General features: G+C 38.1%; 1 protein-coding gene across 1 annotated transcript in view; it reads right to left on the minus strand.

Moving 5' to 3' along the window:
* Positions 1-7,766: 7,766 nt before the first annotated feature.
* Positions 7,767-19,243, minus strand: part of LOC147184653 (junction plakoglobin a-like) — a 125,603-nt gene continuing 114,126 nt past the window's right edge. The window contains exons 14-17 of the mRNA XM_086070152.1: positions 15,318-15,439; positions 13,877-13,916; positions 10,537-10,676; positions 7,767-8,592 (exon numbers count right to left, since the gene is read on the minus strand). Of these exons, the coding sequence (XP_085926278.1) occupies positions 10,540-10,676; positions 13,877-13,916; positions 15,318-15,439 (299 nt within the window). The 3' untranslated portion in view covers positions 7,767-8,592; positions 10,537-10,539. The remainder of the gene's footprint in view (positions 8,593-10,536; positions 10,677-13,876; positions 13,917-15,317; positions 15,440-19,243) is intronic.

Consider the following 19,243-nt stretch of genomic DNA (forward strand, 5'->3'; position numbering starts at 1 on the left):
GTCCACATTTTATTGTGATCTTAAAAGTAGGTGACTTTTCACAGAACATTATTGAACAATGAAATCTATATAACAAACTCTATGCATGTGCACTATGTATTTCATACTACTACTTTATACTGTATTTACATTTTCAAAAAGAGCACATTTTTAAAATTAAATCCTCAAGCTTCCCTGATAAATTACTGTTGTGATGAGCTAAATTTAGACATTTTAAAGAACATTTACTCTCAGTATTGATGAGTAAGAGTACGTTTTTGAGTTTCAATCCTGACTGGGGAAAAGCACAAAGGTAGAAAAAGGTACTAAAATAATTAATCAAAGCAACTGTCTACACTAAACGACATCTTCAAGTTTAAGCATGTGTTGGTTTGTTTAGGATTTGCAGAGATGGCATCTTAAGGAAACTGCAATCAAAAACGTTTGGCAAGAATAAGACTTTTCTCATTTTAGGCTGCTTGACTGTCCCTTGTTATAAATAGCCATAATAGTTTAAAAATGTGTGTGAAGAGTGAAAACTATATGTATATTTATCATTATAAACTCTGTAACCTAAATCGGGGTTGTTGGACTTATCTTCTTTTTTTTTTAATATATAAAAAAATATTTTAATATAAGCTACTTTTATTCTATTCTGATTATTATACGGTTTTTTTATGTTGATTTTCCCTCCTTCCTATCAGTTTGAGATTTGCTGTTTGTTTGTTAGTTGGTTTATGTGCACCATCTTGTGGTCATTTGGCTACATCACAAGATCACAAGAATAATGATTTTGACTTGTCTGACATTTTTCCTGATCAAGGTTTTTTTTTCTTTCTTCTTTCCCCCCGAGTATCACAATAAATAGCAGCAGCTAATCAGACACGGACACAACCAAATAAATGAAATGAAAAGATTTATGAACTTTGCAAAACCATGAGGGTTGTACTCAGACACCATAATAATATACTGGTGACATGATAATCACCAGAGGGATGACAAATTACTACAGTTATTATAATAAAGCTATTCTAATATAAAGACACAAATACTATACATACCTATTATGGTTTTGCTGACTTGGTGTAAAACCTTTGCACGGTTCAATAAGTTCTTTCAAATGATCACCTTTAATCTTCAAGTCCTTTACACAGTTAGTAAAAATATCTCCTCCAATAGAAAATAGAAAAGTCCGGTAATTATTGACTTGGGTAAAAAAACACATTGGAAGAAGACCAATTAGTAGAAGATCCACAAAAAGGATTTGAACACACACATTTTATTGATTATCATCCAAAATGAATTAGGAGGAGACAACAATTAATGTAAAAACTGAGCTTAACTTTTTTGTCTGCTGGATACACATACAGAGGCACGTACATGCACACAAACAGCCTGGCTCCCCCGTCAACCATTGCAAGAAACTTGGCCCAGTAGAGTCTCTCGTCGTTCGTAACAAGATCTGGATTGACAGTTCTCACAGAACCATTGCAACATTATTTCAATAAAACTAGACATTTATTTAGGCTTTGCTCACAATTCATGTGGCAGCACCGTGGAAGGTCGATACACTGTTAGTAAGTTTCTTGCTAACATACAATATCACACAAAAGTGAGTACACTCCTCACATTGCTGCAGATATTTTAATATTTTTCATGAGATGACACTGAAAAAAATTACATTTTGACAACAGGGTAAATGTATTGTTCCATCAAAGTAACGCAAACTACAGCCATTTAACGGATAAAACACTTGCAACAAAAGTGAGTACACCCCAAAGTGAAAAATGTCCAATTGAGCACAGTTAGTCATTTTCCCTCCCGTGTCACGTGACTAAGTTGTTAGTGTTACCATGTCTTAGGTATGAATAGGGAGAAGGTGTGTGTTTAATTTGGTATTTCAGCTCTCGTGCTTTCCCATACTACTCACCCAAAGTTCAACAAGACACCTCATGGCAAAGAACTCTCTGAAGGTCTGAAAACAAAAAAGAAAGAAAGAATGGTTGCTCTACATGAAGATGGCTTAGGTTTTACAAAGATTGCCAACACTCTGAAACTGAGGCAGCACAGTAACCAACCAAAACCATCCAGTGCTTTAACAAGACAGGTTAAAAAAGAAGTTGCGTGCCCGTTAGTCTGCATGGCTGTCGTCCAAGAAGGAAGCCATTTCTAAGGATTATGCACAAGAAAGCTTGCAAACACTGCTAAAGACAAGCAGACTAAGTACATGGATGTGAGGAACCATGCCCGGTGGTCTGATGAGACCAAGATCAACTTATTTGGTTCAGATGACGACAACCAGGTGCGGAGTACAAAAATAAATGTTTCTTGCCTACAGTCAAGCCACCTGCGTGATGTCGTCATGGAGGAGTGGAAGAGGATTCCACTGGTAACCTTTGAAGCTCTGGTCAACTCCATGCCCAAATAAATATTGGTGGCTACACAAGATACTGACATTTTGGGCATTTTCATTTACGGGTTCACTCACTTTTGTTGCCAGAGGGTTACTTATTAATGGCTGTATTTTGAGGGAACAATACATTTACACAGTTACATTTTATTGTGTTAAAGTGTCATTTCTTCAGTGTTGAAAAGCTATTATAGATGTAATTAAGTAACTGTTACTCACTATTGTGAGACACTGTATTTAATAGTTATGCTAGTAACACTGTTGAGAACAGGAGAGGCCAGAAAATGACTGAGGATGCAGGATTTTAGGAGGAAAGGTCATAAAGTGAAAATGATCTGGAACATATGCAGACAAAGAAAGTGAAGACATGGCCAGGCCATGCTGAGGTTGCTGAACATTCAAGTAAAAAAAAAAAAAAGAAAGAAAGAAAGAAAGAAACGTATCGTGCGGGGCGGGCCTTCATCACCACCTGATAATCAAGGTAGGCTGTCAGATAAAAATATCAACAAGATGGCCACAGACCTACAAAATAGGCCATATGATGACATCAAATCCTGCTTTAATCTGTTCCTGTGTCCATTGTAACCACTGAAGTGAACACGACTAAGTTAATGCAGAATGCAGAATGCAGTTGAGCAATTTTCAGGCCAGTGGTGAGAAGAGGGGCAATCCGTGTTTACCAAGAGATGTCAAAACAAGTGGAACATGCCATAATTACAATGCTTATATCTGTAAGAGACACGTAACAACCTGAACATACTGTAGTATCCAACATTAGCATGAGATTTAAAAACAAACAAAAAAACACATCACTGAAGTTTAAGTGAACAACCTTCTCGGTAGAAGCCTGGATTTGTCGTTGGTTGACTGCTTCATTTTTGTCATCAGGCAAAAACACATGTAATAGACTAATTAACATGTTGTTGTTTACTGTCCTTGTTGCTTAATGTCTGAATACATTGATCTTGGAATGTAGTGTAAGATGTTAAAAGCAATTTAGGGATAGTTTCCTTTGTAGACCTTATACAACTGAAATAGTCATGGACACTTTTGTTGAAAATTCTGTGTTAATGTGGTATACACCCTTTAAGACACAAAATCTCATTTGCAAGGGCTGTTGTTGGTTTACACAGTCAGACATTATTCGGTAGAAAACAAAAACAACTTTTACACCAGAGACACCGCGTTACCATGGATAAGTTAGTTTTAACAATCAACAATTCTGTTCATGGGGTCAATACGGAGAGCAACTGAGCCGTGGACGCTGTGGTTTTCTCATAGAACGGAACAATAGCCAATCAGAAGCTAAACTGAACCTTGCACTGTTGTCAGACGTTAGGATGAAGGACTAACTGTTTGAGGTGAGATAAACAAAACGATGCCTGGCTACAAGCAGAGACTGCAGGAGCAACTAAGGATGTAGCAGCTGAAGGTCTTTTTTTGTGATGGAAGTCTGGAAAAACATACTCACATTGCTTGGAACCACTTTGGCATCCTCAGCAGGTATCTCAGGGTTTCTCTAATTCACAAATGATTTTATAGCAACCCAAAAAAACAAAAAAAGTTCACTCCTACAACAGCACGTAGTAAGCAGAAAGAACGTCCGTGTTTCGGACCTGAGCCCGCATTGACTGTGTAAAAAAAAGTTGGGGGAATCAATGGTCATATTTAAACACAACCGAATTGAAGTGAATACAGGGCTCCAGATCAATGACGGTAGGATAACCCAATTTACCTCAGAGTATAGGTAAATGTCATCATGAAATCCGAACACTGAGGCAAATGTTTGTAATCCAATTGATTCCATTAATCAAAGTTTCGATGTGTACCGCTCTGAAGACAGTCGATCTAAACCTTGCGCATATGTTATTTTTATTTTGAATTTTTTTTAGCAGGAGAAACGTTAGAGGAAGCCGAAGGTGACATTATCAATGACAAAATAGCATTCGGTGCCAATACCATGGGAGCGCAGCTATAAGTCGCTGTGAAAGTAGCCCTACCAAATGCCGTTGACTCGTAAGATTACATCATCCCGTGATGTCAGTGAACAGCATATATTGTCTATTACTTTACTGTAAAGTATACCTGTGGTGGTCAGAAGGGGAAATAAAATGATTTATCAAGAAAAACTGCATCCAAACGCATTTTTGTGACTTTGGTCAAGACGCCAGGTCAGCTACTGCTCGCAGACATATTCGCCAGCAAGGAGCGAAGCTGTGACATCACCACGTTCAAAGCCGTCTCGGCCCACTGACTCCACCGATTAAACGCGGCCTTTTTTGACGAACCTGAGTCATTCTCACAACTCTCCAGAGTCAATACTCACGTAAGGTCCATCAATTAGTGACTGGCAATGTCTGCCTGCTGATGAACGAGATGAGGCAGGAGGAGGTGCTGTGGCATATGTAAGTATTCTCTTACCATATGAAAGCTGGAAACCAGGTCAGGTTATATCCTTTTAATGTATGTTGTTTTGGTAAATTTTGTAAACTACTTTTGTTTTCTCTACTTTGCTTCTGCATGTTGTTAACTGCTGTGTTTGTTGCTTTACTTGTGTATGAAATGTGCTATAGAAATAAACTTGCCTTGCCTTTCCCTTTCAATAAATAATAACAAATAAATAATCAAGACTGGATGACTTACTTCTATTGGCCAGCGATCTGGCGTCTCACTCAAACGTAACTAATGGGTGTGAGTGATGGTCTGTTAACGTTTTGACATCACATCCACCCCCCAAACATGGCGACGAGCATTAAAATTAATGAGCCAAATTATTTTGGCAAATACAAGACAAGACACAAAAATTGTATCACCAGGTATTCATCAAGGTGTGATGATCAATGTTGTTAGTGAGTATATTGGCAGAAGGTTGCTGAGTTTCCAAATGCCAGGCAGGAGGTCGAGAGGAAGACCAAAGAGGAGGTTTATGGATGTTGTTAAAGAGGACATAAAGGTAGTTGGTGTTAGAGCAGAGGATGCAGAGGACAGGGTTAGATGGAGGCAACTGATTCGCTGTGGCGACCCCTAAAGGGAAAAGCCAAAATGAAAAGAAGAAGACATGTTCATCCCATGCTGTATGTTTTTTCCCCCTGGTACTACAGCTTCCTCCCACATCCAACAGTTGGGTTAATTGAGCACTTTAAATTGTCAGTGGTGGTTAGACTATATGTGCCCTGCAATTGGCTGTTGACCAGTGCCTAGTATACCCCGCTTATTGCCAAGCATTACAGAAAATAAAGGGATTGATGTAGTGAATACTGTACACATCAAAATAAAGTCGTTTTCAACTACAGTGAAGGTTTCCAGTTTGACCAGCAGGGGGCAATATTTATTAACGATTCTGAATCCTTATCACATTTCAAACTTCAAAATTCAAATCGCTCATAGTGTATAGTGTATGGCTACAATTAGAAACCAGGAAACAATGCAATTTGGTTATTTTTGTTCCTGTCTTAACATTGACATAATGGTCTGTTTATTGGCCAGACAAAACATCATCCATCCATCCATATTACTAAAAGCCCTAATTAAATTTAAAAAAGTTACTGAATCCATAGCCCACAGCTACTATCTTGACATTTGTATCCACAGAAATGTGCCAGTGGTTACCTTAGTTCATACTTAATTGTACCATGTGAGCAACGGTATTTGTGATATGTATTTGTAGCTCATCGCCATCCCCATAGTCTGTGGTGTAGACAGAATACTCATGGGTGTCACTGTCGAACTGCAGGGTGGAAGTAGGAAGACTTACTCGGGGGTACCCAAGACATTTTGGTGCCCACTGTGACCCCGCACTCCCCTGCTTGTTCTCCACAAGATCATATTGGGAATAGATTCAAATGTCAGAACAACAATTCGTGGGTGCAGAATAAAACCAAATTAAATGCGAATAATAGAAGTGAAAATGGACTTCATAAATTCAGATACATTTGGATCAGAAAGACTGGCTTAGACTATATGCTTTAACCTATATTCCAGACAGTAAATGTTTTAAGTTTCATGTTTTGGTATGATTAATTTCATGAGTAAAGCATTCAATGTCAGGAGCTTCAAATGGCAGAAAATTAATTCAGGGAATGTTATTTGACATTGGTGTTCCATACAACTAGAATAAATAAATGTCAAAGTCAAATAAGAGCTTTAATGTAATTCAGATTATGGTACACAACAACTCTGATAAAAGCTCAGAGCAAATCATGTTTTTTTGTATTTGTGCTTTTTTAACATATATGGTTCTTCTTTTAGTGGTATTTTGCCCCCCCCCCCCCCCCCCAAAAAAAAACTGCCACTCACTTCATAACCACAGTTGACCTTGATGCTTTAATACACTTCAAAGTACAGATTGAATTCCTCCACCACTCTTCTCTTTATGCCAAGGACGATCTTACTACTGTTGTTAATTCAATATCTGATACAGACTTGGTAGTCGAAGAGGCTCCTTATCCTGATCATTATCAGAGCAGAGCTTGCTAATGAGCTCATAATATGAATCTGGTCCAAACCAATCTAAAACATGCTTGATAGGTGCCCTTGAGGGCTAGGCAAAATTTTAAGTTGAATTGAGAATAACCTCTAAATTACAATTCAATTCTTTAATTGGTGGGGGTGGGGGGCTGGGGATTGCAAAATTCAAATTTGCATTGCACGAAGTAGAATGTGAATTGAAAGAAATTCCCGATGAAAATTTTGAACATTTAACGATGAAGCTTTGCAGTGCAAGTCAAATGACAACATGAAATTCATAGTAATATTATTGTAAAGATTTCATGTACACTAACATAATACTTAATTACAGTAAATACTTGTCTTGTTCTTTTTAACATTAAAAGCCTCCTAAGATAAAACAGATCATTTAAATTTAAAAACTTTAAAATTGTTTGATAAGATGCTAAAACAGAACAATTCTGTCTCAATGATAAAACATTTGAGGAACTGTTAACCATTCAATAAAACAACTTTTCCTTGTAAGGTAAAGTCGGCCTACTTATATATAAATGATTACCACAAACATGGACGCGCTGGGAACGCGTTTGTCGCCGGCCAATGTCCAATGATTGCTATTTATCATTCATTGAATTTCCTGTGTTTCCTGAACGGCTGGTCAATTTGTGGGCCAGTCGCACAAAGAGCTCCCTCCCATAACCCCCCACCACAGTTGCTGGCCGCTCTCCGCATTCTGTTCCCACATTGATGAACGGCGAATAGTAGTGTAGTAATGGCTGGATGTCAGTTGATATCTGATGAGAATGAATTTCTCTGAATTGCATTGAATTCAATACCACTTTCTGCAATTCAAATTCAATTCATTCATTGAATTGAATTGAAACATTTGGTCCAACCCTAATCTGATGATCCATTAAAGAGCAAAGAGGCATTGACTTTTTTTTATTTATTAATTGGCCAACAAACTGCCAAATACATTTTAACTTCCCTCATGTCCATTTGTTCCCCACTATGCAAAAGTGAGCAATTTCTCAATGTTGACACATTATAATACCATGCAACAACCACATAGAGCCACACTGGGACATGTGAACAGTTCAAATACACAGAGAAGACATCGAAATGACAGCATGGATACATGGGCAGCATTTGATAGCAAAATAGACTAACATTCATCCCAGTTTAAAAAAAAAATGAAAGAAAAAAAAAGACAAATTTTCATGTTACATGACATCAAGCAATCAGTCATTTTAAAATACAAAAGAAAAAACACTAGATTATTATTGGAAATACTCGTTTAGCCTAATGTGTGTCTCAGAATGTTAGTTAATGCTACTGTATGTCTTTTTGAAGAAAGGAGGGAAGTATTCTTGCAGTAGTTTTATCCAATAGCTGTATTCCAATTGCATCTCCTTGTCCCACATGCCCTAACCTTTCAACACAACGTTTTCTTGTGATTGCTTTTAAGAGTTTAAGTTACCCGTGTAATAACACACGTTCACCCCACTGTAAGACATCATAACAAAATAACAGTTGTGTTATTTACACCAACAATAAACACTTTCAATAAACTGTCTCCGAAAAGTTCTTGATTGCCAAATGGGATATTTTCCACCTTTAGAAAAGGTTGAACAGGTTTGATTCTCCTTGTCATTAAGACCTTCAAAAGCTTTTTTTCCTTCCTTCATAAATTCCTCCAGTCCCTTCTTTCTGTGATTTGTTAATCCTCTGTGTTGGTTAGACTCTGTTTAATGTTCCTGCAAGGGGAAAAAAAATGTTATATAAGATTTCTCTTAAGGGTTGCACAGTACCAACACCGGAACGTCTATATGGACTGTGAGGACTCGATAGTACGTGGGAATTGTCGAGATGTACAGACCTCGCTCCTGCCGGACACTGCAGTTTTTGGGTTGTAACATAATATTATGCACCAAGCAAGACCTCTCACTCGACAACCATTCATAGAATCGCATCCACAAGTCTACATTCAAATATATCTCAGGATTCCTGACTGATTTTGTATCTACTGATACTGTCATATCTCTCTCCTTCATGAACACAATTCCGGTCAGGAAAAACAAAATGAAGCTTTTGAAGTGGCCTAGTCTGTCCTAATTTGGACTTGAATCCGAATGAAATGCTGCATTGTGACCTAAAATAGGCCTTTCATGCTTGAAAACCGTGCAAGGGGGGCCACAATATCAGCACATATGCAATATGTGAAAGACTCTTTAGTACTTTTTCACATAGGTCCAGGTTGGTCGCACATTTATATATATATATATATATATATATATATATATATATATATATATATATATATATATATATTCTTGGGCTATCTTTGTCTGATATTTACATATGTTTGATTAGCTCAAACATAAAATGGGGAAACCTTGCAAAGAATAAAACAAAAAGAATTTGGGAAGGCACCAAATAAAAAACACACTGTATCTGCTTGCTAAATAAATAAAAAAAACTTAAAAAAACAGAAAAAGAAAAAGAAAAATAGAGCATTGACTGATGTTTTCCTCTTTTATAGCAGTTTTGCACCAGAAAAACACAAATCATTTCCAAGGGGGGCTTCTGTACAAAATGGCATAAAGGCAGCAATTTCCCAGACGCTGGCTTTATGCCAGCAGATAAATAGAGCTGAACATCAGTTGCACTGAGACGAGGGAGTCACACTCTCCTGGTAGACTTTCTCGAGAATGTAAACATGTTTATTTTTCTGCAGGTTCATGTGGCCAATTCCAAGCCATCCCAATTAAATTTAAGTGAATATTGTCCTCTTTCACACAGTTTTTTTTTAATTCTAGCTTTTTAACATCCATTTAGCATTCTCGTATGAATAAAACAAAGTGTCTTGTAAAAGTGCTTTTAGAGTGTAAATGTGTGGGCATGGATTTAGTGGTCTCACCCTCTGACGTGTGTCACTGGTAAATTTGCATGACCTCACACATTTAGTGTGTGACACTGGTTCTTGGTTGAGTTGGTGTCATAGCCAAGGGGCGTGAACTATTGATCCCGATGGACAATGTGACTTGCTAAGAAGAATTTAAACAGAAGAAGAATGTAAACATTTATTTAAACCGGACACAGTACATATTTCTTAAAGTTAGGGCCCAAAATATTTCCGTTGCAATTTGTAAACTCAACATTCAAAACCGTTCACAGTTCACCCCCACTGCCTATGACAGCAACTCAGACCAGCACCAGTGTGTCACAAGCTAAAAAAGCTTGAGACTCCCTTGACTTTGCTCTGCTAATGTGGCCCTTGTGTAGAAAATAGTGAGGATCACTGGTATTGGCGTGTTATGGTCTCTCAATTTTTTGTGATTTTTCACCATATTGTGGCCACTATACACAATTACAAACTCCTTGTGCACCACATTGACTTGTGTTTTTCTTTCTATCAGATTTACATTTCTTAGTAATCAATTATTGTAGTGTTTTGATTGATTATGAATTGGCCACTACATACTGCATTGTGTTGCATCTAAGGAAATTATTTCTTCTGTTACTCTGACTGTCCAAAAACATGCACGTTACGCTATACTGTATACATGTTTTGTTATGTGTGATTTTTTTCTGCGTCAGTCCTTTGACTAACTGGTAAACTTTCCATTCACCATGGCAGTAATAAAGATGCATAATTAGAAGGCCATTATTTATAATAGTAGAATTGCATTCATATTTACCTGTTAGAGCGGTTCAGGGTAGGTCTGTCTTGCATCATAGGCCATGTCGGGTATGTAGGACTCGTGGAGATCAGGGTCTAATGGCAGAGTGTCCAGAGGCAGGTCAGTATAGCCATAGGGAGGGTATGGGCCATCTAACTCTGAAAAGGAAACAGAGAAAAAATGCATGTTTTCCACCCCCTGAAAAAAACGGTCTCCATTGTAAGATGCCATGCCCTAATAAATTTCAATATGTCATCCACTTAAATGAATGGATGCTGCACCAAATCGAAGTCTCATTTTTCCCCTCAGGAGAAAAGAACAAAAACAGAAAGTGCCCCTAGGTGGCAGACATTACTTTTACAATGATTTGATATCAGCATGATCTGAGTTAGAGGTAATGAACAGAACAAATAAAGGACTCTCCCATAATAAACACACCCAAAACTACATGTGCAAGTTATGGCAGTGTATTCATCCATCTTGGGTTTTCTTACGCTTCATTGACCATTCGCAAACCACAGCGAAACCACGTCCCCTAACGCCCACAGCTCCGACATTCGGCGAAAAGCTCCATTGACCTCCATTGTAAATTCGATCCACACAACTTTAATAGAACTAGTTCCAACAAACTGTGGACCTCAAACTAGCAAAATAAGGAAGCGATGTGCTCATAGATTGTGGAATCCACAAAGTGGAGCGGCGTCTTCAATGGATTACACAGTGTGAACGGCCTCACCCCCAGCTAAATGTCCCCAAAACAAGCATTTCCTACGTTTGCTCCAACTAACTAGCAACTGAGCTAAAAGCCAGCTTTGAGCTCTGTAGTCAAATTCACTTTAGCTCTAGAGGCAAGATCATCCACAAATCTGGAAATCAAAGTTATACTTATGATTACTTGATATTGTATATTGTCAGGATATCATTATCATTGGCCAGTCATTACCTCATGCGGCGAGCTCGTCGCATTTTCCATTTTTGGCAAGTACTTTATGACGCGACGCCTCATAAAAACACATGATCATTATTATTGTTAGCTGGGTAACTTGACGTCCTAGTAGGTATTTTACGCTGGGTCTCATACTGGGAGCTCTATGTTGATTCATTGATCTACACAAAGTGAATTTAGCATCGTAACAGGCACTGAATTATTATTATTTTTTTCTTTCACTCACATTGCATTGTGTGTTAGCTCAAAGTAAACAACCGTTCTGTTCAGTTTACTAGTACATTTATTAAAAATGGGAATTCTTTTGCTGGATCACAATTTCCAGGCTTAGAGACGTGGTTGTTGTACTGGACTTATCTTGAAACCTGTATGATTTAGCATTGATAGCTGTGAAGTCAGTTTTTCTGCATATTTTAATATATCCTTCCACTTCATATTGTAGACCCTTTTGCCTCAATCGGGACAATATTCTATTGCTCCAAAAACACTCACTGAAATGCTCTGGTACATTCATTTCCATTGTAAATATTGGATGATAAGGTTGGACCCGGAAGCGTCAAATGAGAGGGGTGGGGCTTTTGCGAATGGTCCATTGGGGAATGGTCGTGGGAGCAGCAGATTAAGGAGGGTAGCCCAGATGTCCTTCTCCCCAATCACTTTGTTCAGCACTTCCAATGGCAAAGTCTTTTAGCAAATCAGTTAATGGTGCTTCTACGATAGTAAAATTAGGACCAAAAACAACGATAGACAGGCCATCTTTTTTTTTCATATAGAAACAATTCTCAACACTTGATTTGATTTGTGAGGCCCCGTGGAGAGAACTTGGCAGGGTATTTTACTCTGAAATTATATGCCAAAGACATACTTACTATTTAAATTTGGCTTTGTAATATGTGCAAAATACTTGAGATTTCTCCAACAAGCGTCAAACAAGTAAAACTGAAAGTATAATACTACATATAGTCCATGTTTGTCCATCTTCATGCCAGTGGCTAAGTTTGGCTGCAGGTTGTAGACCGTAACAGGAAGTAGATAAGTAAATCCAACTGAGTTAACTGAGTTTTTTATGCTTTAAAGAATTTAAAAGAATCTTCAGAGTTAGCACTTTAATTTTGACAGCCCTAGTCGCAAGCAAAAAAAAGTACTGACATATAAACTGCAGGTTGTCACCAGATCTCAACAAAAAAAAAACATACCTCCTCAGGTTTACTGTGTCTTGACTGAATGAATGGTGTTATTGGAAGGATTGACGTCGAAGAAATTAATAAATTCAAACACTATTAGCGTGTGTGTGTGTGTGTGTGTGTGTGTGTGTGTGTGTGTGTGTGTGTGTGTGTGTGTGTGTGTGTGTGTGTGTGTGTGTGTGTGCATGTGTGTGTGCAAGCGCATTTGTCCATATGCCTGTGTGTGCATGAGTCCCTTGTCAAAAGGTTGCATATGACAAAAATACAAATGAAATATCTGAGCATGTGTGATCTGCAGGGTTGTGGGGTTTGGTATAGGGTTGTGGCTGCGTAGTGTATTCAATGTAGTTGGACCAGCTATTTGAAAGCAGAAGATTACGTTCAGTGTCTGAGGGCAAATGGCAAGGGGACAGAAGGACTTTGGACTTTACAGTTTGGATGCATTGAGATAGCAGATTGAAGGAAAACAGCATGTGTGGCAGGAAGAGATATTGGTACTTGGGGCAGATTGCCAGAGTGCATTTAATATACAAGCATATTGCAAGAAAAATTACCAGATTCCCAACCAAGATCTATAATTATACAGTACCTCGCAGAGACTGCTTGCAATATAGGCCTTAAACAATATACTGTACACAAGATGTGAGCAGTGTCATAAATAAAGGTTGCATAATTTCAAAGACAAGTGTACAACTTGTCATTTGTTTTTAAACATTCATTTAAATAATAAAACATATTGCTGTTCCACAACTGAACAAATGTGGACTATCACAATTGTTTAATTCTACTTTTTTTCTTCTTCAAGATGGCGCCTTTCAAGTGGCAACCTGTTGCACAAGCTCCTCTATTTTTTCTCTTTCATTTGTATTTTTTCACCATCATTTAATGTTTATTTTATGTCATCATGTGTACCCATTGTTGTCATGTGCACACAACATGTTTGTGCCTGTTAAAAGTTGTGAAGAGTATAAAAATAACTGATCACATTTTGGCACCCTTCAATTATAAGGCACCAATCCCATTGCTACAACACCAAAGGGTTGGAGCTTAACACACTGCAGTCGGCTTTCTCAAATACATCAAGAGTTGAAATTTATTATATAGCGCTGTACACCTGACAGAATGTACAGAGAGTTACTTTTCTGCATTGTTCAAACAGTGGTGCCTGTCAAATTTTTCAGATGAATGCTACAAGAAGACAATTAAAGTTGCAAATCGTATGACTCACCATCAGCCAAGTATGTGGACTCCAACGGAACCGTGTGGGCCTAGAGAGAAACACCAAATGATGTTATTACAAGTTCAAGTTGATCCAAATGTTGCTGCATGGTATTTTGTGTATAGCGATGCATAATACATTACTATACGCCAGTGTTACGCTGATCCCTAGTGGTATGTGAGCACATTGCAGGGGGTACATGAAAACATTTAATCTATTTCTAAGATCACGTGTCAGCAGTTTCATGCTTGCTGGGTTGAGTAAACAAGCACATTTGTAAAGTTGATTTCCTCCAATTAACTTTTTTCCACTCCTTCTTTGAGAATAGACATGGAGGAGGAACGTCTTCCTCGAAGGAAATAGGCCTCTACGCATTGTTCCTTAAAAGAAACCCCGTCTGTCATGACAAGTTTGCTCTATATTATTTATTTGGTTGTTACTAAAATAACTATGAGATTCGTTTTTGGAAACTAATTTCCAGTTTAATACATTTTGTAGAAACTTTATTTGGACGTACGCTGGCATTGTTTTTATGTACCCCCTGCAATGTGCTCACATACCACTAGGGGTCAGCGTATAGTAATGTATTATGCACATATATATATATATATATATATATATATATATATTTATGTGTGTGTGTGTGTGTATTTTTATTTTTATTTTTTATTTTTGTGGCGGCTGTGGCTCAAGGGTTTAGAGACGGTCGTTCAGTAACCAGAAGGTCGGCTGTTCGATCCCCGCTCTCCTCAAGTCATGTGTCGTTGTGTTCTTGGGCAAGACACTTCACACACATTGCTTCCCTGCTACTCACACTGGTGTATGGAAGGTGCGAATGTTTGGTGGTGGTCGGAGGGGCCGTAGGCGCACACTGGCAGCCACGCTTCTGTCAGCCTGCCCCAGGGCAGCTGTGGCTACTTAAGTAGCTTACCACCACCGCTGTGTGAATGTGTGAGTGCATGAATAATGTATCTATCCATTCCATTGTAAAGTGTCTTTGAGCATCTAGAAAAGCGCTAAATAAATCCAATGTATTGTTATTATATATATATATATATATATATATGAAGGTTGTTTTAGAGCTGTGATATATTTTTCTCAAGTGGTTTGTTTCTGATATTTAAAGTTGAAATGCCTGCCTAAAGGGGATTCAAAATAGCTCTTTTTTTTTCCTTTTGTAGAATTATAGTTACTGTATATATAACAAAGGTAGGTTTATTCTTTATTCTGATTAGTATTTTTTTAAATTTATAGCTATTACTGTACTTGTTTTTTTTCAAAGCAAAATATTTATTTTTATGTTTGAGGTCAAATGACTGCCTAAGAATGAAATGTTCAAATTAAGGAAACAAAAATCTATCACAATTAAATTCTGTCCTGTTAAAAGATTTGTAGAATTAGTTTTCAAATAATGTCATGTTTTCATCACACATGTATACTTCATTCTCACCATTTCCCAGACAGTAGGGTCATGTTTGAAGAGAGAGTGTGTGAGCTCCACTGACACTCTTTTCCTGTAGTCTGAGCTTTTGTCCTCTGAAATTCGAAATAGCACTGCTGCAGCGTAGGTGGCTGTGAAGAGATATCAATGTCTAGATTAGCCCAAATGGAAAGTCAAGTTAACCTCACTAAAGAGTGGTCCTCTAAGAACTGTAAGATTGCAAGAGTCTTCACTAGTCTTATCACTGCATTTTGTGGAACTATATAAACATCCACATTTGCCGTTAGTCTTTTAAAAACTATATGACCAAGACCAACAATGGGCATGATTTGATTAGGTAGTGAGTGCATGAAAAAGTGTCAATGATGCATAGCAGCAGTTGTACCAATATATTGTCATTAAAAAACAGCAATAATGGCACGTTTGAGTCTGATTCATGCATTCAAGACCAAAAATGGTGAGTTGACTGTAAGTATGAATTCTGAAGAATTTAGTTGATCATGCGACTATCATCAGCTTTGTGTAACATTTTCATTTGCCCATTAATGTTCAGTACGTGGTAATTCTGTGCTTTGTTCAATATTGTTTATTGTTGAGGGTAGGTGTGGGTTATTGTCATGTTTCGGTTTTGTGGGGTTCGGTTTTTGTTTGATTTTGGGTGTTCATGTTCTTTTTTGTCTGTGTGTTCAGGGTTTTGTTTTGTGTTCATTGTCTTTCCCCTCTTCTCGCCTGTGTGTCTTCCCTTCCCTGTGTGTCAACCTATCAGTGCCCTCAGCCGCTTGTGTCCTCCCCTGGTGTGTCTTGTCAAGTAATTAGTGTTGGTGTATTTAGGCCCCGTCCAGACGGAAGCAAAGCCGGCTTCGTTCCTCAAGCAAATCTCGTACACACAGAAGCATTTCAAGGCCCTGTCCACACGAAAGCCAGTTTCAATGTATCCTCACAAGTTTCTTACCGTTTAGGCCGTTCATACACACGATGGCGCAGTTCCATCTACAGCCCCAGATAAGTCATAGCCACATCCACAGCACCAGACAAGTCATAGCCACATCCACAGCCTCAGCCAAGTCATAGCCATAGCCCCAGCCAGCTAAGCCATGGCCACAGCGCCAGCCAGCCAAGTCGTAGCTGCAGCTCAAGCCAGCCAAGTCGTAGCCGCAGCCCAAGCCAGCCAAGTCGTAGCCACAGCCCAATCCAACCAAGTCATAGCCACAGCCAACGCCAACCAAGTCATAGCCACAGCCAAGTCATAGCCACAGTCAGCCAAGTCATTCCCCGTTAAGGCAGGTCCGGTCATGTCACGCTCAATCCAGTCGAGTCACATCAAGTCCTGGCTTCTCTGCCCACCTGTTTGTCAATAAAATCAGTCTACGTTTACCTATCAACTCTGTTTGATCACTGAGCCTCCTTGTATTTGGGTGACAGTGATATGACAATATTAAACCATGTTAAGATATGCAGGGCTTACGATCTGTCATTTCTGTCAAATCGTTTTATTGCGATGCAAAGCATTTCAGCACAGCTTGACCATCAGCTTATTTTCTGCCATTGCTTGAAGGACAGCCATGCATCTGCAGCCACTGCCTTGTGAGTGACGTGATCTATATGACGACCAATCAGTATGATCAACTGTAGCACACTTTGCCCCCGCTCCACCCCATGTTTTGCCCAAACAAGCGTGAGGCATATGTGGAGGAGGCTGAAAGCGAGTTTGTTCAGAAGGGAAATTCAACGTCCATAATATGGAACTGTTTTGGCTTCATGTCGATGACAAAAATCAGGTGAAAATCATATGCAAGGAGAGCATGACGACAAGTTATGGCAACACTACAAACTGGCGGCAGCGTCCTGACAGTACAATGAAAGCCAAATGACAAAAGCTAAAAACTCAAAAGCATCGACAACAGCTCTTGAATACTCCTTCAAAACAGCAGACCATCAAAGAAGAATTCATCAAACTCACACCATATGACATTGGATACGTGTTACGAGTTGCCAAGTCATATTTTTTCTTTCAACATTTCAGATTATAGAAAAATTGTGGCGCAAAAAAATACCAAATGTCTTATTAAAAAACATGCTAGACTAACACTTGTCCGGCACGAAAATTGAGATGTGCCTGTCTTGGAAATGAGAGTTGACCCGATTGCCAAGCAATGCAGTACGTATGGCGCATCAAATACAAAATTAAAAAAACACAACTATAACACACGTCTCATTATTACTGACTGTTACTGTTTGTGGCGTTTCAACTTGCAGGTCCCATTAATATGAGGAAATGTTCCTCACAGGTAAAAAATAAATAAATCAGCTGACGCTGATCCTTTCTTTCACCAATGAATATGATATACTGTTGACGTCGGCTACTGTAATGTACAGGTAGTAGGAGAACATATACAGCCGCCGGGCAGTGGTGAGCATATATGAGTTAGGCAGCATTCTGTTTGTGCACTTCTCTGCCCTGTCAATTTGAAATAATGTCCTGTAATAAATAGATGGGTTATTTAAAAAAAAAAACATGTCAGATTAATTGAGAAAATAATCAACAGATTAATCGATTAAAATAATCCTTAGTTGAAGCCCTAATTGGGATATTATCAATAATGTAGGCAAACTACTGCAATACTTTTGTATTGAATGCTACTCGGCCACCGCTAAAAAATTCAGTTCAGGTTTTACGTGAAACTAATTGTTTCATGAAATAATGGCAATAACAAGCTACAATGTCACACACACACGCACACAAATTATATTTTGGTTGGTGTTTTTCTACCTTATCTCGACATAAAGCAATTGCCTCACTCACTAAATCCCACACACATGCCGGACGCTGTTTTGCATGATGCCAACAAGCTTATCAAAAGTGATTAACGGAATGTCTTGCTCACAGAAACAACCTCTGGGGGAGCTGCAGATTAAACCACTGAATTTTCAATCACTATTTGCTGCACGACCAATACAGTATATAGTGGTGGCTAATTGGTTTTCACACTAACATACCTGTATGTGTCACATCAGTTCAGTTGTTTTATTGCTCTTTGATCGACATGACCATGACAGGATGTGTTAGTACAGACATTTTTGTACTTTGTCAACAGTAAACTACCAACCGTCACATTGTGTGACCTCACATTTCAAAATAGTGTTAGTAAGGTTCTAAATTAACACCTGCCAAATGTAGGTTAAAAATCATTTTGGTGGGTACTGATAAAAAACATTCTTGCCAGTTTGGCCGGTGATGCATAAGGCAATTGTGCCAGTCAGATATACTGTATAGTAATTTCTTGGATTATTCAGTTGTTTTGTGATTTATTCATTTAATTTAAATTTTGGGGTTAAAATAAATAACCCAAAAAGGTGGGTCAGTTTGTTTTTGACATTAATTTGTTTTTTTGACCACTTTTTGAGTGAAGTTTGAGGAATAGCAATGTCCTTACACCTCTAACCTGTCATAAAAATAAAAAAATCCACACAGAAACAATCATCTTTTAATTAAACACCATGCTAAGTTAATCTTTCTCAAATGACATGCAAGGCACTTAAATGATTAACTTATTTCTGCATTCCAAGTTACGGAAAATATGGTTTCTTTGCATGGCAGCTCTTGCAGCATTTGCAAGACGTGTCTGTACATAGGTTACATTTTTTCCCCCTTAAATTTTACACATCCCACTCTATCTCACTTAAATCTGATGTTTTGTTTATTTTTATTTCAGTTTCCAAAAATATTGCAACTAGGCATCTTGGAGAGTTGAACATGGCAGCTAAAGTCTCATCTGACTTAAATTTGAGTAAATAAAAGTTCAATTGTGTTTAATAAATAAGACCTATATTGATTCCTTGATGTATCATCCACCCACATCATTTTGTATTAAATCTTGTTTTTTATTAAAATGAGAATACCTCAATTTCGAAACAATAGCTTTCAACAAAGCACT

Source organism: Leptonotus elevatus, chromosome 1 (genome assembly GCF_054856555.1).
Source record: "Leptonotus elevatus isolate MCC_2025b chromosome 1, RoL_Lele_1.0, whole genome shotgun sequence".
NCBI classification, from domain to species: Eukaryota; Metazoa; Chordata; class Actinopteri; order Syngnathiformes; family Syngnathidae; genus Leptonotus; species Leptonotus elevatus.